This window comes from Podarcis pityusensis, assembly GCF_964106645.2.
Source record: "Podarcis pityusensis genome assembly, chromosome: 5".
NCBI lineage: Eukaryota > Metazoa > Chordata > Lepidosauria > Squamata > Lacertidae > Podarcis > Podarcis pityusensis.
In genome coordinates this window covers 27,982,925-28,006,115 of record NC_138032.1, presented here as the reverse complement: position 1 = coordinate 28,006,115, position 23,191 = coordinate 27,982,925, and the positions used below count along the sequence as shown (strand labels likewise).

General features: G+C 39.1%; 1 protein-coding gene and 1 long non-coding RNA gene across 5 annotated transcripts in view; one reads left to right on the top strand and one right to left on the bottom strand.

The window, feature by feature from the left end:
* Positions 1 to 4,538: 4,538 nt before the first annotated feature.
* The window catches only part of TRIP12 (thyroid hormone receptor interactor 12), a 69,907-nt gene continuing 51,254 nt past the window's right edge, over positions 4,539 to 23,191 (bottom strand). For 2 of the 4 annotated variants that reach the window (XM_081006845.1, XM_081006847.1), the window contains exons 25-42: positions 22,944 to 23,135; positions 22,318 to 22,469; positions 20,506 to 20,678; positions 18,857 to 18,930; positions 18,577 to 18,776; positions 16,630 to 16,757; positions 16,319 to 16,470; positions 15,495 to 15,637; positions 14,621 to 14,777; positions 13,054 to 13,152; positions 11,804 to 11,918; positions 11,279 to 11,433; positions 10,673 to 10,837; positions 9,248 to 9,412; positions 8,458 to 8,571; positions 7,394 to 7,488; positions 7,124 to 7,227; positions 4,539 to 6,029 (exon numbers count right to left, since the gene is read on the bottom strand). In XM_081006845.1, coding sequence (XP_080862971.1) covers positions 5,833 to 6,029; positions 7,124 to 7,227; positions 7,394 to 7,488; positions 8,458 to 8,571; positions 9,248 to 9,412; positions 10,673 to 10,837; positions 11,279 to 11,433; positions 11,804 to 11,918; positions 13,054 to 13,152; positions 14,621 to 14,777; positions 15,495 to 15,637; positions 16,319 to 16,470; positions 16,630 to 16,757; positions 18,577 to 18,776; positions 18,857 to 18,930; positions 20,506 to 20,678; positions 22,318 to 22,469; positions 22,944 to 23,135 — 2,580 coding nt within the window. In that variant the 3' untranslated portion in view covers positions 4,539 to 5,832. The remainder of the gene's footprint in view (positions 6,030 to 7,123; positions 7,228 to 7,393; positions 7,489 to 8,457; positions 8,572 to 9,247; positions 9,413 to 10,672; positions 10,838 to 11,278; positions 11,434 to 11,803; positions 11,919 to 13,053; positions 13,153 to 14,620; positions 14,778 to 15,494; positions 15,638 to 16,318; positions 16,471 to 16,629; positions 16,758 to 18,576; positions 18,777 to 18,856; positions 18,931 to 20,505; positions 20,679 to 22,317; positions 22,470 to 22,943; positions 23,136 to 23,191) is intronic. The other 2 variants (XM_081006846.1, XM_081006848.1) reach the window with 1 other exon arrangement.
* Positions 18,942 to 19,538, top strand: LOC308477931. Its single transcript, XR_013986766.1, has 2 exons — positions 18,942 to 19,081; positions 19,318 to 19,538. It is a non-coding gene; the product is annotated as an uncharacterized lncRNA (long non-coding RNA).

Sequence of the window (23,191 nt, the reverse complement as noted above, 5' to 3'; positions counted from 1 at the left end):
ATAAAAGAACATGGACATATTATATAAAGCACCATTTCTCAATGTGTCCTCAAGGTCACCTCAATTCCAAAGCATTAGGGAAGAAAGGAAGTATTATGAGAAAGGCTGCACAGTAATTAAAACCTCAGAAAAGTTTGAACACAAGAAGTAATGTTATGCAGCTTGTAAAATAAACAAATCTTTAATGAAAAAACAGCAGCACAACAGAAAACTGTTTCTCTTACCTATGAGGCCCATTTTCCTGGCTGCTACTGAGCACTGCTATACAAGAAGTCACTTCCATTAAAAGATGGGCAGCACCAAGATTTCCAAATCCTCTTCTTCAAACCACATGGGTACTGACTGACCCTAATACTTTCAGCTGCAGGTGGTTCTTGACGGTCTAACCTGTGGGCCATGGGCTGCATATGCCCTAGATTTTTTTCAGGACTCCAAAACATTAAAAATAAATAAAGCAAAACATTTTGCTCCATTTTGGGCAAAAGATTCCTGCATTGCAGGAAGTTGGACTTAAGATGACCGTTGTTGTCCCTTCCAATTCTATGATGGTTAAAAATGATGACTGCTGCAATTCTGTCATGTCAAGAGGTTTTTGTGACCCCCTCCAAATGTGTCCTCAAAAACAAAAAGGATGGCAACACCCACTTTAAACAATTAATCCATACTCATGTTGACATATGGACCCCAGGTGGTTGACCATGATCAATGCAGCCCTTGGCTGGAAAAAGGTTTGCCACCCCTGAAGTAATCAAAAGTGGGTAGCCTAGGTGATTTTTATGGATTTGTCCACTTTGATGTTTGAAAGGTGGTACAATGTAAACTACTTAGGCTGCTGAATTATACCTTTAGAAGACAAAAAAATACGTCTATATGCAAAACCAGGATGAGAATTCTTCCCTCTGCATGAACAAAGGGTTGCTTTTCCTTAGCTTTTAACATTATCTTAATATGACCCAGTTCTCAAAACAGGATCACACATTTAGGAACACCAACTCAAGAATCTGGGATTCTTTGGGGGAAAGACCCAAGGAAGGAGAGGTCACAAATGACTAGAACAGTAGCTTAGATAAGTAGAGAACTGTTGACACTATTTTCATGGTTAATGCTAAGGGACACAGACAAGGATTATGTATAGAAGCTTAGTTTCAAGTACTCATTCCACACTGTTCACATGTGTTTGACAAAAAGGGAATGAGGAAATATTTATTGCTGCCACAAACTCAAAGGGCAGAAGCAACAGCTATTTGTTCAGTAAAAATGGATGAATGATTGCAGATACAGAAGTATACCCATACAGGAATGTTTATTTCAGCATAAGAACCCTGCTATCTGATCAGACTAAAAGGTTGGTACAGCCCAACCCTAGTTTTCAGAAGTTGGAAATGAGCAGTGTCTGGAAAATGGCATTGTGGAAGTTAATTTCCACCCCAGCCAAGATGTATTAATGAAGTTGCATCACATGAAGTAGGGATGATTTTCAGCTGTGGAAGTAGCATGACTCATGCAGCTGTATTATACAGAAAGTGAGATACTGGACACAGTTCAGCTTTTGTATAGAACCAGCTTTTTAAAAAAGTAACAAACCTCGGTTCCTACCACTGCAGTTTCACAGATATGCTTTAAAGTGTACTGTCAAAGTCTGAAACTTCAAAACCAGTGGGGTTGTCAAAATGCTTTCAGTTGGAAGGAGCAGAAAGTTTCCCACATTGCATCCTCTGGCCATTATTAGCAGCAGCCAAATTTAGCAATGCCAATATAAAGTATTTTGCATTCAGTTGTGCAAACTTAAGAAAAATGCTCTTACGGGTGTAGCCCTGCTAAATCAGACAAAAGGCCCAATTCTGTTCTCACAGTGGCCAACTGGTATCTGCTATTGCTATTAAACCAGCAGGTCCCGTGGAAGGCTACAATTATTTAAAGTACAGAATTAAAACGTTAGATTAGGTCACAGGAATAGCGCTGCTCTTGAAAGCACACATCTCAAGTGTCAAGAGGCCAGGGTGAAGAGATTTGTCTTCAGCAGACCCAGAAACCTGTATAGTGAAGTTGCATCTGGCAACTTCAGGGAGGGAATTCCACAAGTTGGAGGCTGCTACAGATAAAGCCCTCTTCCAGGTTGCTGCCCCCAAAATCCTGAGAACAGTAGAACTACCAAGCCCTTCCCTTCCATAATCATCATCATCATCATCATCATCATCATCATTATTGAATTTCTATACCACCCTTCATCCAAAGATCATGGGGCAGTTTACAATATAACACGAGATGTAGTGATAGGCACTAACAAACTCCATTCTGGGTGCAGATTAAAGACAGACAAAAATAAGTACTTCTCAACATACATGGACAGTTTCATTGGATGGCTTCTGGTTCTAGTATTATGTGGGAAGACTGTCTTCTTTCAGTACTGTGTATAATTTTATGAATTTTTATCCTATCTACCCTTATTTCCCTTTCCCCCTCCAAACTATAGTCATCTCAAATGTTGCAGGCTATCTGCAAAAGGCAGCTGGTTCTGTACCTTTTGCCCAAGATACCCTTTGGAGCTACTATGACCAGAACTGTGCACAATATTTCAAGTGAAGTCACACCAGACTTCTATAAAGGTATAATGAGCAGCTATTATTGGTCATTTTATTTTTGACCTCTCCCAATGTTCCAACATTTTGTTGTCACTTTTATTGAGCTACCCATCACAACCCCAAGATCCCTTTCCTGCTCACTAACTGCCAGCTCAGGCCCCATTTGAGTCTAAAAGTTAGGAATCTCCCACATTGTGCATCATTTTACACTTGCTTCCATTAAATTGAATTTGCCATTATACTGCCTATTTGTCTAGTTTGGAAATATCCTTTTGGAGCTCTTCATCAGCTATTTTTGTTTTTCTAAATAACTTCAGATTATCATCAAACATTGCTACTCCCTTCTCACCAGATCATTGATGAGCAAGTCACAGACCCAATACAAAACATTAGGGGACACAACTTCTTACATTATTCCATTGTGAGAACTGCCCATTCACCGCTTCCTCTTCTTTAACCCAAACTGTGTGTTGCAACATTAGTTCATCAACTGCAGTGTCGTGTGAATGCTACCCACTCCTCCCAGGGTTGGAAAGGGGCTAGTTTAACCTCTGGTTCTCTAGTAAAACTGAATTACTGCGTCACAAAATGATGCCTCTCTAAAGAGTGTGTCACCAACATGAAGAGTTTGGAAAGCTCTGCTTTCACCAGTTACCAATTCATAAATCTGCTTGATTTGCATAGTAGTTATTGCTAAATTCATTTTGCTTAGGCGGAATTTCAGTTATTTCTTTAGATTACACACAGCTTTGCACAAGAGAACGCTGAAGTAGGAGTCAAGGAATCCATCGTCACTGAACTTCAGTAGTTGCTTTCAAGCACTACAGTTCATCAATTAGTCTAGTTTGAGATGAGTATTTTATTCCTGGTAACAGTGATAACCTACAGAAAACTGGTAATATAGCAACCCATAAAAGACTGTATCTGTAGCATTACTGATCTCTTCAAAGCGGTTATTGTCAATCCTTTTATTAACTGCAGAGATATGTCATTCAGGACACCAATCAGTGCCCCACATTTTGCTCTGGGAAACCAGAGTTTGCAAGCATTTTCTACAAACATCCAGAATGCCAGAGTTAGGCTTCATCACGAGCCATTCTGTTAGATACATGTGTTTGTTGCATTTAATACAATCTTTAGCTGCCACCAGCCCCATATCTAAGTGTACAGACATGCTTTTCTCAAATGGCAGCCCCCCCAAGCCGCATGGACTTTCAGGCACTGGATTGCTAGTATAAACTATTTAAATTTAAGAACTACAAGTCAATGAAAGCCAGGTTCTGTAGGGAGACAACATGGGTAAAAAAATATCAATACAGATGATATTTTAATACAAAATATTTTTACATAAGTCAGTCTTTTTAAAATATAGAACCTTAAAAAAAAGAACAAGTTGCTATCAACACACTATAAACACGAGTCTTTTGTGCCAAGGTTTGATAGCGTTATCAGAACAGTTTTTAAATACCAGTCCATACTTTTTAACACTGCCTTTCGGTTTCTACGAAATGCTAGCCATGTTCTGCATGACCAATTGTTATGTCCACTGTGACGCACTTCCATTCAGTTCTAATCTGACAGACTGCTCAGAGTCTTTGCACAAGGATTTCACATTCAGCTTCCCATCACAGTTCAGTGGTGCACAGTATGGCCAGTCCCATTTAATTCAGTGAACATTAACTTAAAAGAGAATGTCAGTTACATGTACTGAAGTACATTGTGTGGTTACAGGTTCTTCGTCTGAAAAGGAAACTTGCTGATGTTTCATAGATATTCTACCCTGATCATCCAACCAAATTAACAGCACTCAAGTGTTTTATTTTGATTTCTCAAAGTTGAATAAAGTAATCGCTGTCAGATTTTCATTTAAGAGATGAACTATACAGGATGTACATCTCGGGAATGTTTTGGAATAGTCTTGTTTTTGAACTCATATAAAAATAAAAGAATACCAGATCTTGCAAACTCTTGTTTTAATGGTAAATCATCCATGACAAGGTGGCTAGCTAGCCAAGGAGAATTAAGATGATTTACTTGCATTGGAATAATTTACACAATTGAACTTATGCATACAGTACAGAACTATGAACAAAAAGGTGAAGCAAACTTTATTTATATTCAGGTAAAAACATTAACCTGATGAAGTAAATTATTGCAGATTTGAGAAATCAGCACAGAAAACAATCGGACAGAGCATTGCTTACATGTGTTTTATCTGTGTCAAAAGAAATGCTGAACTGTTTTGATCCACACCAGTGCTGGGGGGCAAGGTGCTAGGGGAGGGCTTAGGGGACGGAAGAGGACGTACAGGGGGGGGAAACTTAAATCAAGGGGAAAGGATTGAACAGGGAAGGAAAATACTAATTCGACTTTATAAAAAACTTTACATCAATTCAAAATGCTCTGGCCACACCATAAATATTGGCCAGACCAATCGGTTGTTGAGTTTTTAAACTACACAAGAAAAATCAATTTCATCCTAGCCCACCAGTAAGAGGCTGTTGCCTAAATCACTGTGTGAATGGTTCTAGAGTATTTTCTGGTAAAGATTGTAGCCAATATATCCTACTACTACATTAAACTAAGCTATAAGAAAGATTCTACCTACTTACAAAGGCGGAATTATTGACAATATATTTAATAAAATTAAATTATTTCTTAATTTGAGAAAACATGGACCAGTAAATGCCCATGTCCAAAATGTAACAATTGTTGTGAGTGGAGTACACAGAGAGCCATGTGGATTGCACATCAGACAATACATGAGGGAGGGAAATCAGGGGCAAGTGATGGTACACAGAACTAGTCTACTTAACTAGATGTGCCAATACATGTTTTTCAATTTCTGTACTTATGTACAAAGTTGTCTTTGGGAGGAAAAAACTGCAGACTTGGCTAGATGGATACACACAGCCCAGTATTAAACTGCACAGCAACATTTATTGTTCCAGCCTGAAAAAACATCCCTTTTTAAATTTCACACAGCAAAGCAAGTTAAACTTCACTCATCGATAAATGATAATTTAAAACAAGAACTTGCTAAAGAAACCTTGTCACAACAACTTTAGGGCCTGATCACTTTTAAGTCCATGGGGCCTTTAATGAGTATCAACCTAGTGTCTTTGTTTATAATCTGCAAGCCGTTTTCTACAAGGAGGCGTTACGTTTCCTCGACTCAGATGATACATTTAGAAAAGAATCATGATTCTCTTTTTGCTGTAACAGGCAGACATTGCATTTTTCATTGTGATCAGGAAAGATGGAATGACTGCTGCCCTTCTCTTGCAGCTATCAAGAGTTTTTCACGCATTATCTCAATACTTGAATAGTCTGGCAACTTGAGATAGTTTACACAAGTCATTACTGAGGGTAAGAAGTCATCTGGATTTTCTGTAGACTCAAATGTCTTGCGTACAATTGTAAGTGGAGGATTCAAGCTCCGAAATCCTAAGAAGAAAAAAACAACGAAGTTCACGACAGATTTAATATTAAGAAAGTTTAAGAGCATTAAGCTATTGGTCTCAGAAAAAGACTGCATTCTTCGTGCTGCTTTCTGTATTACTTAGGTGGATTAACTCAGCCGTGTGAAAACGGAATCCCTCACCCCTGCAAAATCACCTGCTCACTCACTCTTCCAGCATTAAAAGGCTTATGGGCTCCAATGTAGCCTACCTCTGTAGCACTGCAATGTCAGTTGTGCATGTGGTACACTCTTGTTTAATATAAAGAATTCTAACTCTAGAATCATGAGTGCAGTCTTCATAGCTTGTCATTCACAGAGCAATTTTGGAAGCTGCACACAGATGGCCTCTAACATTAAAGAGGAAGCAGATGTTTTAACAACAAAGGGACAGGCAGCGACCATGGTGGGGCTCCAACCAAGTTTGCTTATGCATCATTTCTGCTCCTCTCCCAGTAGCCAAGAATTTTAGGCTCTTAACGAAGCAAATGCCACAATTAGTCATATATCATAACTAGTACAGTCATTCCATATGAAGTTCTACCGGTGTGACAAATTGAGTCTTTGCCTAGAGACAATAGCAACTCATCCTAGACAAGTAGAACATAACTCACCTTTATGTCTATTAGCAAAACACAGGGATGCTCAGCTTTTATTATAGGTTCTTATGCACTGGGCTAAGTAAGACTGCAGCCCAATGCATACTTAATGGGGAGCTAAGTCTTATTGAACTCAGTAGGCTTTGTGTACATGCGCCAATTGACTGTCAATGACTTTATTTTGAAATCAGGGAAGGGAAACCAGTTACCCCTCTAAATGTTTTTGGACTCCAACTACCATCGGCTCTGGCCAGCACAGCCTACAGACAGAATGGTGGGAGTTTGAAGGTCACAGGTTCCCCATCCCTCTTAAATCAAAGTCGTTTTATTAGTACACAGTTCAGAAGGATAGACTTCTACTAGCTTATAGCACAACAGAGTTTTTACTTTGGAGGATTCAACATAGTAAATATGGTTTTCAACTTATGAATATAGCTATTGCATTTGCACTTGCTTTTAGCCAATATTATAAAAACACTCACCTCCTACTGGCAGTCTAGGGCTACCAGTCACAAACTGGAGAAATAATCTTTGCTGCTCACTATCAAAACTACTGAGAATTTCAAACAGGAACTTCACAGCACGACTAGAATTAAAAAAAAAGGGGGGGGTTTGAGATTGTTAAACAGAAGATCCACTGAGGAATCAACAAGTGGTTATCTTAATAAAGCTACAGCACAAAAAGCTGTTTGAGACATTCTACACATTAGATCACTGCCAACTAGCAACAAATTATATTACTTTGTGATTACCTGTCATGTGTATAACCATGATCTGGCCTGCAACATTCCATCAATGTCTTTGCATCCCAAGTATCTGTTTTGCTACCACACAGAAGCTGATCCAGCTATAACAACATAGAATGCCAGAGTGGAACCGAGGGGGGGGGGGAGGGAGAGAGAGAAGAGAGAACATCAATTTGTTGTTGAATTATCACATGACTAATACAATTCCCTGCACACAGGCTAAAAGTACTACCACCTAACCAAACTTCAGAGATGAAGCTTCATGCTAACTCTGATTCTCTAACTCACAATCCAAATTTTTGAAGGCGTCCTTCCTCTCCACTCCTTTCATTTCTTCCAAAACTTAAAATCAACTTTGTTTCAAACACAGTAAGCCAAATCTCTTTGGATAATTACTGAATTTTTAATATAAAATATTCAGGACCGAACTATGATATATAGAATTAAGTATTTTGTGAGAGTTACAGTCCTTTTATGTACTTCTTTTCTACATACATTGAATATTTAAGTACAACAGGCTAGAAAAGTTAGAAATGATTTGAATTTCATGACTACCACAGTAAGTCTGGAAACAGTATACAGTTGTACCTTGGTTTTCGAACAGCTTAGTTCTTGAACATTTTGGCTCCTTAACACCACAAACCCAGAAGTAACTGTTCCGGTTTGTGAACTATTTTTGGAAGCTAAACGTCCAACGGGGCTTCAGCGGCTTCTGATTGGCTGCAGGAGCTTCCTGCAGCGAATCAGAAGCAGTGCTTTGGTTTCCGAACGTTTTGGAAGTTGAACAGACATCTGGAACAGATTCCATTCACATTCAAAGATACGTCTGTATTTATGAGGGTGCTGAGAAAATTGTATTAAGAGACTCCTGGACCCTCCTACAGAACTCCAGCTCCTCGCATAAGGTAAAGGTAAAGGGACCCCTGACCATTAGGTCCAGTCGTGACCGACTCTGGGGTTGCGGCGCTCATCTCGCTTTATTGGCCGAGGGAGCCAACATGCACACCATCAAAAGCTGAGCAAGCAGGTCAGATGAACCAAGTTATTGCACCTGGCATAAGGGTACTAACCTCCTCAGGATAGAAGTACTGAAGGTGACTGAGGGGGAAGACCGATTCAAATCCATCTCTGAAGGAATCAAATTGTCTGGAAACGCCTTCATTTAGTGCCCAGAAGATAACCAGCTGCAAAAACACACACAGAGAAACACATAACTGTAAAATTACAGCAATTTTAAATAATGCATTATTATTAAGAAAGATGATGATCCGGGGAGAAGAAACTAAAGTACCTAAACTGTAGAAAAAGAAAGCAAGGTTGAGAACTGTCCTTCAAGTCAACAACACCCTTTATTTTCCAGTTTCTGAAAATAGTAAAGTAAAAGGCCAGCAATGTTTTCAGGACTGGCTAGTCACCAAGAGAGCAAAGCTGGTCTCGTGAAGAACAACAACAACAATTCTAATTGTGGCTAAGTTGGTACATTCGTCTTACTGGGTGTAAAATTAAAATTAAGCCAGTACTAGAGAGTTAGGTAGACACTTCAACTATAGATGGCTCTCTCGAAAAATGTATTAACTCACTGTACTAACACACATATACACACAGTTACTAGTTAGGGAAAAACTGCTAATTATTTGGTCTGCATTTACACTGTTCAAATAGTCACATCTCTTGGGGAGCCCTGACCTGTTCAGAGCTATGGGACTTTGGTTATTAACTTCAACACAATGTGAATCAATACTTTAGGGTAATGCATATAGACCAGTCATTGTTGTTTGCAGTTAATACTCTAGTAAAAAAAAAAAAGGGGGGGGGAGACTTCTGGACCCAGCAGACCCTTCCAACATTCTTGTTACTTACTCTGAGATATTCTTCTAAATTGTGGATGGTGACAGGTATATCTTTCCCTCCTTTTTTCAGCTCTATGTTTGGAAAGCCTGGGAGGGTGAAGTCCAACCCTAGATCTTCTACTGAGCAGCCATTCATGGTCAGTGTTTCCAACGCATACTGTAGACTTTCTTTGGTCTAAAGATAAAATGTGACAACTTAGAAATTTTAGGTCTAGCCTTCTATAGTGTAATATTCATAAAGTGGCTAACATTCATTTAACTCCATGATTGTGGAAGCCAGCAGAAGGGCTCCTGCTGGCACAACAGACCCTTCCTCCCCACTGCATTCCCCTGCATCTCCCTGAAATCTGCTGGGGAAGGGGTGTCAGAAGAACCCCTAGAACAGTGCACGGGGGAAGGATAGGGAGGAGAATTTCATCAAGTAAGAAAAAAGGTGTGTTCTGTTGGAAGGATTAGATAAGCACAACACTGAGTTATTTGCACTTTTATTAAAAGTTGTTTACGGGGTATCAGCAGGCCCAAGTGCTTCAACACAATTATAAAGTAAAAATCCAAGAAAATAAGATGCCATTAACATTCAACTTAGCCTTAGCTATGCATATAGGTCACAAGATTACCAGGAAACTGACCAGCAGCATTCACAAAATATAAGTATGGCCAAGTACAACAATAAAACATGCTGTACCCTCGTGCAAAGGCCATTTTAAACTTATCACAGTTCTCCAAGACATTAAAGCTTGGGAACTGTGGTTTGTTAAAACCATGTTTTTCAAGTGGAGTTTAAACTCTGCTTGTTCTCAACCAGTTCCTGTGGTCAGGTGTCAGAGGTAACTATGGGTGGATATCTGAAAGCACTCTTTTCATTACTTGAAAGCACTTCATTGCTTTTAAATATTCACACAAAAGAGAGGGGATGAGGCATGAATCCAAGATTTGTGCAGGCATGTTTATGTAAAACACTGATTGTATTGGATAAAATGTTAAATGCTAAACCACAATTTGAATTTGATCTTATGAAAACAAGCTGAAGAGAGCCTCAGGTTTACATGCTCTCTGCTGCAGCCACAAGGAGAAGCTTGGAAATGTCATCCAAACCCTGAACACCCTGTGGTTAATCTTAACAATGGTTAGCTGAAACAAGTCAACTTCAAATGATAGTTGAATCAAACCAGTTTCATAAGTTAACTAGTTTAGATTAACCAGGTTACAATTTTGAATATAGAAGTAAACTATGAAAACTATAGAAGTCAACTATGAGAACTAAACTATGAAAATACAGTACGGAAATCACTTCTTGCCAGTCTGTAATCCGTCTACCACTTAAGCCATGGCCAAGGCATCCATCAAATGGACTACTATTTGCCACAGGTCTAGCTACCAAGTAAGAAAGACAGATGGATACATTTGGCATCTTCTGTTCTATAATTATACCTACCTGCGATTTATCCTGTTCAAGTCTTTTCTTTTGCCGCACAATTTCTTCAAGATGGTATACTGATCTGGCTACTACAGGATCAATGTTAAACAAGTCATGAGATGTTAGCGACGTCTCCTGTCGCAGCATCCATTTGTAAAAAGGAAGGCCAAGGGGAAGGTCCACCTAGAAGGAAAAAACAGTTTCACTTTATCTGAAAACAAAACTTAAAGGGACGTGTAAACCTCTACATACCCGCACGCCACCAAGTAACAACTGAAAAAGGCTAAATTGCACTTTGCCTGCTATTAATCTAGTATATGCCATTTGTATAAATGCCATGGATGATGTTTAAGTATTAAGTTTCCAATTACTCTATTATTGCACTACTTAACATACTTAAGCTGAAGACTACTTTAATGCACAAGAGAGCCATTGCTGTATGTAGCTAATCATTTGGGGATCATTAATATGTATTAGCCATCTAAATTCAGAAGCTGCTACTTCCAACAGTATGTTTTTCACAACTAGAACCTTGAAGCCAGGCTTTTAGAATTGTAATTTCAGCTTGAAGGCTATATTGTATAGCAGAGGCTACTTTAAATTTAAAACCAGTTCCACTCTTACCAATCTAAAATCCATGATTGCTTTTGCCATCAGTTTTCCCAGAAAACGGAACTTCATTTTAACTTTAGCAATATGAGCAGGTTTAGCTGTTCTGCCAAAGGGAAGTGCAAACAGACCTTGAAGATTATGAATATATTTGGTCCCTTCTTGGCTTCCTGTTTAATGAAACACAAACAGTAGAATTATATACAAGTCAAAGTTATAAGTTGGCTCAAACTAATGGTCTAGTTTTAAAACACTAACTCAAGGAGATGAACTACATTTAGATATACAGTCAGCTTACAACATAGGGTTACAACAGCAACTGCATTATCTTGCTCCAAAATAGAGCAAAAGGTTAGTAGTATGTCAAAGCAAGTATAATCCATGGATAATATTTACGTTTCTGTTAAAGGACGGTTTATGGAGCTCCTTTCAATACTTTAAAGCTACACATAAAGGATACAATTTTATCTCCTGCAACAATGCAGTATAAGCTTTGAAAATTCCACCCTCTGAAAATATCAAGATGATCATTATAGTTACCTTTAGGATTAGCAAGAGTAACTTCTTCACCCCTCCACAAGCCCAAGTCTGCTCTCTGTAGTTCCTGAGATACAAGTGCATAAAACTCCAGTGTGGGTCCAAGACCAGTGCCAACCTTTTGAGAAAAGAATAGTAATTTAGAGATGTATGTAAAAAGTCCAAACATGTTTTCTGCAACAAGAAATGCTAATTGCAGGAATGAAGGTAGAGGAGGAATTGTTGGCAGAAATGTGCAACAGAAGCGGCTTAATTATGTTAAATTCGGGGGGGTTTTAGACAAATTGTTTAATTCAGAACTTAAAACATTTGCATATTGATATTGCTGCAGGGGACTCTGAATGATGCTTTGAAAGATGGAGCAGGGATAGAAAATAGGTGTGTAATCACTGTACTGGAAAAAGCATCATTGTATCACAACTGGACACCTGATTTTGGTTTCAGAGTTGCATGCTACAACTATAGTATGAGAGTACCAAGACAGTGCTGGGATTTTGATTTGCTTCAAAAGAATGAAGGGCAAACTGCAAGCAATCCTTTCAGAAATATTTTGGCACCATATTCTATCTTATCAGAGGGCATCAGTCCTATTTGTAGACAGAAAACCTCATGCTTGTAACACTCTGAACAGAACCCTTTAAGGGTTTGGCGAGCCTTTCCACAGAAGCCATATAACTCTAAACCAAACAAATAAGCCACAACTTGTTCCTCCAAAGCTTGGTTTGCTTTTTAGCTGCTATGTAGCTTGACAAACATCTGAGGTGGCCTAATAAAATGTTGAGCTCACATGTTACACCAAACCATAATTAAAACAAGCTATGGTTCAACAACCCGGACAAAAATGTGACTCTAAGACCCCTGATTACCAAACCTGCACTGCAAGGGTTTGGACCAGATGACCTTCATGGTCTATTTCAGCCCTACAATTCTATGGCACCATCTTCAGGCCGAACTGCAGCAAAAACCAGGTTGAGGAAATGATCTGCAGCATGTGTCAGGCCCACAGTGTACTGAGACAGCCCCATAGTTGTCAAGGTGGCTATGCTGCTGTGAGCTTGCCATACTAACAGAAAGCAAAATATGATCTGTTAGCTGACTTCAGATGTTCAGAGAAACCACGGCAAGCTAGGCAAACCATGACTTAGACTGATGTGCCAACAGGATCACTCTAGACTACTGCTGAACTTCCTTGTAACTGGGAAATAAACAATTACCCGTGCATGCGGGGACAGGCAGCTATAGTCATTACTTACTTCATTCTCATACTGGATTTCCAACATTGCTCTTGAACTGCCCAGATCCTGCATCACCGATTCAGCTTGTTTCAACAGTTCCTCTCTGTTCACAGTGCGCTGTGTGTCAACGAAACGCAGGTATTATTTTTAGTCTTCACAAGCCAATTGTAGTATTGAAAGCAAAGATAACAGATAACAGCCTGAGTCAAAATGCCCTCTAAATTATATATTTAGAGGGCATTTTATGTAGCGTAGTACTTGCATTGGATACTGAAGTATTTTCCTAAAACTAGTAAAAATCCCTTTCTCATTGCATTAATTACAGGAAGCCTTGATTTTTAAGGTTGGTTTGCATTAAATTGTGTTCTTCCGTTGATGGAAGACTTTTTGATCCAGTGGAGAGAGGTGTGTAGGGTTTTCTTCTCTCATTTGTTTGTTTCTTTGTATTTATTTGTTGTTATATATTAATTTCATTTCTATACTACTTTATATTTTTAGGGGGGGGGGAAATCTCAAAGTAGTTTACAACCTACATTAAAACATCAAAGAAATCAATCCAGAATATCAAATATAAAGTATAAATTCAAACCAACATAATCAACAGGAAACTAAAATGTTATCTTAAAGATTTCAAAATAAAACATTATAAAAGGAGATCAAGTACAGGATGCACATTTAACAAAAAAGGTTATCTTAAACATTTCAAAGGGAAACATTATGGAAGGAAGCCCAATATACAATGCACATTTAAAGCTGCCAATTCTGCCAATGGTGGTTTGTGGTGAGTGGCGGCTGCAGAAGCTCAGGCCTAATGACCTGGGTCTGCACTAAGAGACAACCCAAATGCAGTCCTCTGACCACCACTGCCTCCCACATTGTTCCAAAGGGTCCTAGAGCGTATTTGGGGAGGGGGCGCTACACAGGGAATGGGGAATCAGTAAAAAAAACCCACTCCCATTGTCATTGTCCTCACCTGACCAATTACACATTCATCCCACTCACAAACCACCAAACTTCCTAAAAGTAAAACAAACCAACAAGAGCCCAAGCAAGACATAAGCTCTCTTCAAGTAAGGCAGCAAAATGAACTATCACTCCAAGGGAAGGGTGAGTCAAAAGATTCCTTTGGAAAACTGACGTTTTCCTGCCTTGAAGCAACAGGACCGCTTGTTATTGTCCTAGTGCCCACTTGCCCAAGCCAAATGCACCCTCCATAACTATTCTGCTGTATTTGATACTGGATCTCCCTACACCTTGCATTTGCAATTGTATTTGAAGAAAAAATCATCATTATTGAAGCAAGAATTCATTTCAGGTTACAGATCAGAGGATTTAGGTGTTCTAGAATACATGAAAATTAGTAAGCGAGCATCATTTATAAACCATGACAACAATCATATTTACTGCCTCACAGTAGCTTTGAAAAGGCCTTAATGTGATCATTTGGAAGAACTGCAGACTTCACCAACTTCTTCCTATAACTAATGTAATTCAGTTATAGAAAAGAAGCTTATTCTAAACCTCTGAGGGGTTCAATGAGGTCATTTCTTTCCTGCCACGCCCCCACCCCCAATAATAAAGTTACCTTCTTCCTGTCTAGTCGTGGTGCCACTCTGCTATCCTGAGAATCGGACTGGTTGATTTCTGGATTGGTGTCCAGCAGTCTCTGCATGGCTCGATCTCGGTCAAAGGCAGTTACATAAAATAGCATTTGCCGTGTGTCAAACGGAAAGAAAAAAGGACTGTAAAAAAAGAGATGAGTTTTACACTGCAACTTTATTATTTGGAAGTTAAGCAAGGCTGTATATGACAACAGTTGACAATGTTTTATTTAAAACATTTTATTTATTTAAAAATATTTATCTATATATATAAATTCAAGGCAGCTTACAATACCAATTAAAACAATGCATTATTATTATTATTATTATTATTATTTTTAAAAAACCTTCAAAAAAGACTAGCTTGATAACAAATTAGTCTATGTTTCCATGCTGGATGCAGAGGAAGCCTCTTAAGAGAGAAAAAGAGACCTGCCATGTGGGCAGTACCTGGATCTTGTTAACATTCTTTACTTAGTCCTTGAAGTTTGTGAATATTATTTTTGGAACAAAGAAAAAGGCCTTAAAGTTGGTTTCAACTAAGCCTTCCTCAAGCTTGAATAAACCATTGCACAGGGAAACAGTATATGGCAACCTGACTCCACTTGAGAAATTTATCATGAAATATATATTCATGTTTAAAACTTGATGCCTCTTCTTAAAAGTCACCTATCCTGTTTAAATGGTTTTGTTGCAGGCCTATAAACTTCTGAATTCCTCCTGACCTGCTCAATATGAAACTTCAAAGTTCTGCATCATCTCCCTCACTCCTTCATTCCTTTATAAAAATTCTAGTGTTGGGAAGAGTCTGCTCAAAATCTCCACAGTACAATAATGGTTTACAGTCAAATTCCATACCATGATTTCCCAAGCTCTGTCAGCCATGTTGGTATGTTTCCTGTCATTATCACCAAAGGATCTTGAAGCTGTCTGTTTGCCTTTGCTGTGAGTTTACTGTTGATAAATTCTGATGTTGGAATAATCTCTTTACAGCTTGCATTCTGCAATGTCAAAAAGAAAGTTGCTTCTATTTAGAAAAACTCATTCACTACCAAGACTGTTCAAGTTTACAAAACACAGGAACACAGTGACTGTGCCTTTAGCCTAACATGGGCTCCCTGCAAAACACATCTTGCAAGTCAGAAACTAGCCAAATGAACACACGCTCCTTCACTTTCTCCTCAACTTTGGATTACATTTCCCCGCTATTCAGCATTAACCATGATGCACATGTAATCTGGTGTTGCCACATACCGTGGTCAACCCCAACAATGGTTTCTGCTAAAGCCAGGCACTGAAACTGTGGTTTGAAGTGTGTTTGCACACTAGGGTTACAAGAGAGGCATAGCTTGCTTTGTACTATTGTGGAGGCAGGTGACATTAACAGGACTATTGCTGGCTGTGTGGTGGGTGGTAGTTTTAGCCTTGTGAGCCCTTTTCTGATGAAGCTGAACCTGGAGAATTGCAATCTGTTGGAGAAGCCAGAATGCTTGGCCAGCTTGCCTCACCTATGAAGAGCAGTAACTTTATTTATTTTATTTATATAAACAATTCATATACTGCTTACTACAAGAGTCTCTAAGTTGTTTACAAAGATACAATACAGTCAGAAGTTCCTTAAGCAGACAAATATAAGCAAAGATCAGAAAAAATTCAAACACAACAGCAACAAGTGTACTCACATCATACAGGTAATACCAATAACGACTGATAGCATGTAAAACTCTCAGAAGAATAACAACATCTAATGAAGGATCTTCAAAAGTTATATTTTCAGGTGGTGAAGATATAAGATAAACTTCCAAAGGATTTGAGACCAAAGGACATACCCCATCTGAAAAAGGGATAGATTCTATTAATCAGTGGAAAAAGGTTTTCATATATTTTTACTTTCTTTATGTAACAGTCAGCAACAGGATCTTAATTAAACTGTGCTTCAAATAAAACATTATGCAACCTTCCCTCTATGCTTGCAGGTGATCCAAATGCTTACCATGCCACAATTCATCATGCTTCTTTGCATTTCTAGGGGATGTTTTCGTAGGAGCAGTTTGTGCCCTTCCTCTTTTACCACCAACACAGTCTTTATTACTATCATCATCTTCTCGCACTGGCTTGTACCTAAAAAGAAGCATTATGTTACTGACTACCTGACCCGATAATGAAATCTACAGGAACAGTAATTTCCTGTGCGAAAAGAGCATGCCAATCCAATACTATATACCTATAAAATTAGAATTATTAAAAGTCTATCTTTTAGTGCCAGACTGAGAACCAATCTACTCATTACACAAGAGATTCATAATTGCTCTCCCAATATTTCCCCACATGGAAGTGCAGCTATGGAGGTCTGTCAATTTATGTGGAGCAGCAGCAGAAGGGTTAACCGTATCCCCTTCAAAACTGCTCCAAGCCCTATGGAAGTGGAGTATAAGTTCCTATATTCTCCACTGCTGCCATGGGTGACCAGCAGCGGGAGAGAACAATTTTCATCAGCAAGCTGGCAAAGCGGGGAATGGGCAGGGCAGCTACCAGGCCATAACAGGTACAATTAATAAAAAACAACAACCTGAAGATCAATCGCAGATCTCCTAAATATTGGGCTGCTACACACTTACCAGTAAATCACTGAGTGCTATGTGGACAAGCCTCAGAGCACATGAGCAAAGCACTGGGCTCACACACTCCCCACTCCTCCTCCTACACAAGGATGGCAACTTCTGCAAATATTACCGTATTTTCGCCCTATAGGACGCACCGTCCCATAAGGCGCACCTAGTTTTCTGGGGGGGGGGGAATAAAGGGGGAAAAATTATCTCCCCCCCCAGGTGTGGGGCTGGGCCGGGGGAAGCCCGAGCTTCCCCCGACCCCAGCCCCCGACAGGCAGCTCTTTGCAAGCCGTGGGAGCCCAGCGCCGGCTCCCGCTGCTTGCTGAGAAGTGCGCGAAGCCTGGATGCGCTGAGCTCAGCGCGCGCAGGCTTCAGCATGCAGGCCACTCTCCGCAAGCGGCGGGAGCCCAGCATCGGCTCCCACTGCTTGCGGAGAGCTGCGCGAAGCCTGGAGAGCGAGAGGGGTCGGTGCGCACCGACCCCTCTCGCTCTCCAGGCTTCAGCGAAAGCCTGCATTCGCCCCATAGGACGCACACACATTTCCCCTTCATTTTTGGAGGGGAAAAAGTGTGTCCTATAGGGCAAAAAATACGGTACTTTCCAATTCAAAATAATCCTGGTTTAGCATTACATACAAACCAGGAATCCTGGTTTAAAATAGTGGTTAATTAAAAATGGGTTATAATCTGGTTTATGTTGGCCTTCTTAGCAGCTAGTCTTTGTTTGAAACTAGGAATTCTGGTTTGTACCCAAAATATTCTTTTAAACTTGAAGTAAACTCAGAAGAAGGCCTCCTCCTCACCACAGAAACAGAGGAAGGGGAAGGGGAAGGGGAAGAAGAGCTTAGCGTTGCGGTTCAGGCTCATCTTCATAGTGCTAAACCATGGGTTAGCATTATATGCAAACCATTGCTAAGTATGTCTGGTTCACTCAATACTTTGGGCCTTGGGATTTTACCTCCCCTGCTCCCCTTAACCTATGGAGAAAAACAGGGAGATCCTATATTTACTTGAATACAAGCACTCTGCAACCAGATAACAGCACATGTAAAAAGAAAAAGAAAAATAGTGATAGCAATAATGGAACCTCTTTCGAATCTGCTGCTTGAACAGGATGTTTTACTTTACTTCACAGTAAAGCAATCCAGATTAATTTGTGCTGTCCATAATCTTACTGTCCTAACAGATTCTTACTTCATATTAATATAATGAAGAGTGAAAATGATATTTTACACAATTATTCAATAAGTTTAACACATGAGGGCTACAAACAAATATGCATCTGTAACTCAGTGACAACAGTGACTGTTCCCCTTCTTCTGATTGACTTACCAAATGGTATGAGTCTTTGTCCATATGCCAGCTCTTCCTAAAGGGTTGCTTTCATCATCTGTTGATTCCCTTTCCTCTTCAGCTTGCAAACTGAACTGTCTAACTGCTTGATACACCGTCATGTTATATGGCAGGAGATGATCTCCAATGTAGAACTGAAGCCTGTGCCTCACATTCCCTGAATTTAAGAACTGAGCAGCCTATGTGAAGGAAAGGATAGAAGTTAAAAATCAACCTTCCAGCTGTGAGCAAAGGAGATCAAAACTGAACAAAGCCTTACCAGAGATTCATCTATTTCCTCATCTGATCCATCATCATCACTATCTTCATCATCTTCTCTCACTCTGCCATAACCTAAAAACAGACAACAGCAGCGCAATTTGTAAAGTGTTTTACAGAGGCTGCAAGAAACACCTCTCATACTATTCTATTCCCAGACGCAAATAAGTCACTATCTAAGAAACATTAAAAATGGATCACAACAGTACAGCTTGCCAATACAGTGGTACCTCAGATTAAGTACTTAATTCGTTCCAGAGGTCCGTACTTAACCTGAAACTGTTCTTAACCTGAAGCACCACTTTAGCTAATGGGGCCTCCCGCTGGAGCACGATTTCTGTTCTCATCCTGAAGCAAAGTTCTTAACCTGAAGCATTCTTGTACTTAACCCAAGGTAATATTTCTGGGTTAGCGGAGTCTGTAACCTGAAGCGTGTGTAACCTGAGGTACCACTGTATGCAGCTTTAGTAGCATCCTATGTGCAGAACTGCAGAGTAACCAGACCTCTGCACTGAGGACATAAACTATGGAATTTGCTACCACAAGACACAATGGTCACCAACTCTGATAGTTTTATAAAGGGATTAGACGAATACATGGATAGACTGGCAATAGTTTAGTCATGATGGCAGCACACTACCTCTAGCATCAGAGGCAAAATTCCTATGGACACCAGTTGCAGGTGATCAATTGAGGAAGAGAAGTATTGCTCTCATTCCTGTTTGTGGGATTCCCAAAAGACATCTTGCTGGTTGCTATGGAGTAGACTTGAGATGTGAACTAGATTAGACTGGGCTAGATTAGAGAAGTGAAGACCCTCCCTCTTTTATTCAAATAGAATTCGTTTTTTGAAAACACTTTCAAAGAACTTTGAGAAAAAATATACAGAAAGTTCCATTGCTGCTTGGTCTGCTAGTGACCTTTGGCTTAGTCTGGAGATACGAGAAGCAATCTACTGTCCTTTTGACCTAGCACCTCAAACAACAAAGATACCCTGCTTCAAAATTGACAATAATTATGATAGTTATGTAGCTCTATAAACTAGGGTAAAAGTCCACTTTTGAACAATCCACACCTATGTGCCATCTGTTTCTCCCTATTCTTGCCCCAGGGGAAATAACATAGATGCCTAGCATCTGTGGAAACATGTTTGAGCAGTCCATGGTGACGGACAGTGAAGCATTTTAGTATTAGCTCTCCAAAATACTATCCTTAAAGATCTCCCACTAGCAACAATAGTTTTTAGCTAGTGGTATGAAACTTTTAACATGTGGGATCTTGAAGTTTTCCCAGGTTTTTGGTGATACCTATTTGCTATTTACATACAAGCAAACACAGCAATTCTGGTGCAACAAGTGATAAAGTGAACCAGAGAGACCATTTGGGCTGGGCAGATTGCATTCTTGAATACACGGGGGGGAGCGGGAGCATTTTAATTGGAGATTGACAGGCAGTCTCAATCAACCTGAAAATCTATACAATGATTATTGAACTATAATCAGGAAATAAAAAGGTTCAGATTTTACTGTCAATTTACAACTTCATAAATTTGCAAGCTGTACAATGAGACCCTTTATGACACATACAGCAAGAACTGACACACAAGGCAACCACCATACTTTTACAGTGTATCATAAGGAAAAGAGGTACCTCTAACTACAAGGTATCTTTCAATGGCTTGTACCAACGCCAGGGGATCTATCTTCACAGGTCCACCTTTCCACTGTTTCACATTAGCACAGTCTGGATGTCTTTGCAACTGGCATTTTAACTGATGGGTGTTGAAAAATTTTAAAGCTTGCGATCCTCTGTTAAGAGAAAAACTCAAGATAATTTATGAAAAACGTTGCTACAGTTATTCTATTTTCACTTGTGGACATTTAATACATTACAGCAATAAAAATAGTTTCTGCCTTTGACTTTAAAATTAAATTATTAAAACTGCATGCATTTTAATTTGCCATCACCTATTGTCATAGACTGAAACCTAATCAAAACTATTACAGAAGATGTGCCTCAGGCCAGTTTAAGCTGAGCAAGGTGACAATCCTATGCACACTTACCTGGGGTAAGCCCAACTGAACGCAGTGAGACTTACTTCTGAGTAAACATGCAGAGGATTGCACTTCAGGTGTTGATAAGAAAACAGTAATCAGATATTGGACTGCTATTTCAGTGTATCTTGCTGCTTTAGATGTTCATGTATATCAATTTGTAAGAGATTTGGATTCGTTTTTGTTTGCTTGTTCAGGTTATAGAACAGTTCTAGCTCTGCAGTTATTATATTCACAAAAATTTCTGTCACTATAGTGTGGAAACAGTCATTAAATATCTCCCAGTTCAACAAATCCAATGAAAAACAGAAAAAACAGGGTGATATCCAGCTAAGTCATACTCAGAACAGACCTACGGAAAGCAATTTACTTCTCCACTAATTTCAGTGGGTATTATACTAAAAATGGATATCACCCATAGGATCTAATATTTTAATGAAACAGATCCACAAACTTATTTAAAAATTAGCAGTTCTTGTAGTTATTGCTGTACATTTCTTACTTGCTAAAAACTTACTGATAAAAACAGAAATGCATACAATAGCAAATATTACAACCATACATGCACACACACACACAAAGTGTTGGCTGTATTGCTTAGACTAAAAATACTTAATTCGTTTAAGACACGGACAGCAAAATTCATAAGGAACAAAAAGACACAGACTTGCTTGACTTACACATGGATTTGGAATACGGCTTCAACTATTATCTCATTCTAGAGTTTTGGTCAAATATCTGAAAGAGGTACTTCAATGTGTTTTCCTTAAATCCAATATGGAATTTCATAAATCAGCTAAGCAAAAGGACTCATTTGGAAAACCAACCAAGGAAAGTGCTCCTCTTAAAACCAGAAAAATCTTGAGTCTCTAACTACTTCTAAATCTTAACTACCTATTCACCAAGTATCCAATAGGAATACTGTTTCAATTATAGCTTTTGAATGGTGTGTAGAGAGCAATGAATTTAGCCCTAGTATTCTGCTAAAATTGATTAATATAGTTTTGGTCTTACTAGTTGTATGCCATGTCCCCACTACCACTATTCAACAAAGATGTAAGTCATACTCTCCCCTTCTAGTTCCAAACAACATTTGGAAGCTGTAATTTTATATTAAAATGTTAAGTAAGAACAACCTTTATGGAAGTTCATTAAAGATGCTTATGCTAATGATGTTGAAGCTGTAAATATGGTTTTTATGAGTTTGAAAATACCTACTCATTATTGTGAATTTAGCACTATCATAAGAAGCAAAGCACTGTTTTTTCTACAAGTTTTTGAACTGCTATGACCATAAATGGTAAAATGGACAGCAAACACAACACAATGGGCCACTTAGCCATGCAGAATTCATGATTCCAGGAACATTCTGGAAATGCGACACGTTTACCTGAGAATTAATCCTTACCTGCTCCCTGTTCCATTTCCGCTTGGAAAGTCATGGACTTTAACTGGAAATTGCTCCATCTGACTAAGACAGTTGTTCATTTTGTGGACCAAAGCCAACAAAGGTGCATTTTCTAATGGCTCTAATCTTCCAAGGGGGTCTTCTCCAGGAAGCTGAAATTAAAGTTTTGCTTAATTATTTAATTTTTAAAATAGTTTTTGCCAAGTGGTCACTGAGTAACTCTATGACCAAATACTGACAAAGCAGGCAGGCTACAGGCAAATGCGAGCTTATATTCCACATGCTATGGGCAACCCAAACCCAATGATTATATTTCACCAGGAACATAGGCAAGCATTTGACTTCCACAAAACAAAATGCGCCTGTTTATCCAAAACTACGGTTTAACCCAACTAAGAAAAAAAAAAGTACATAAAAACACAATTTTTGTGTGTGAGATAAAATGTTATCTTCAAAGCATGTTTTAGTCATTTGCCTATCAAGTTCTCTCTGGGGAAAGAGGAAAGCCATATATGGCTACCAGTCAGTTATGTCTTTTAATACCACCTCCCCTAGATTCTTGAAAGAGTAAAAAATGAACACAAGAATGAAGCGACCCCTTTAATACTGGAGCTGTAAGTACTTACTGGAGAAGAGAAAAACACATGAAGGAACCTTTTCAATCTCACATCCCTGCTTACAGCATCTTTTTCACTCTTAGACGTCAAGTAAAGCAGCAGCTGTTTCATAAACCCACTATGCTGGATCTCAAATGAAGATACATCAGACTCAGAGACTATACTACGGATTTCTACAAGGCACTCAACTCCACCATCCACCTGAAATAAACAGTCTCTGTATGAGAATGAGGCTTAGTAGTCCAGGAACTATTCCA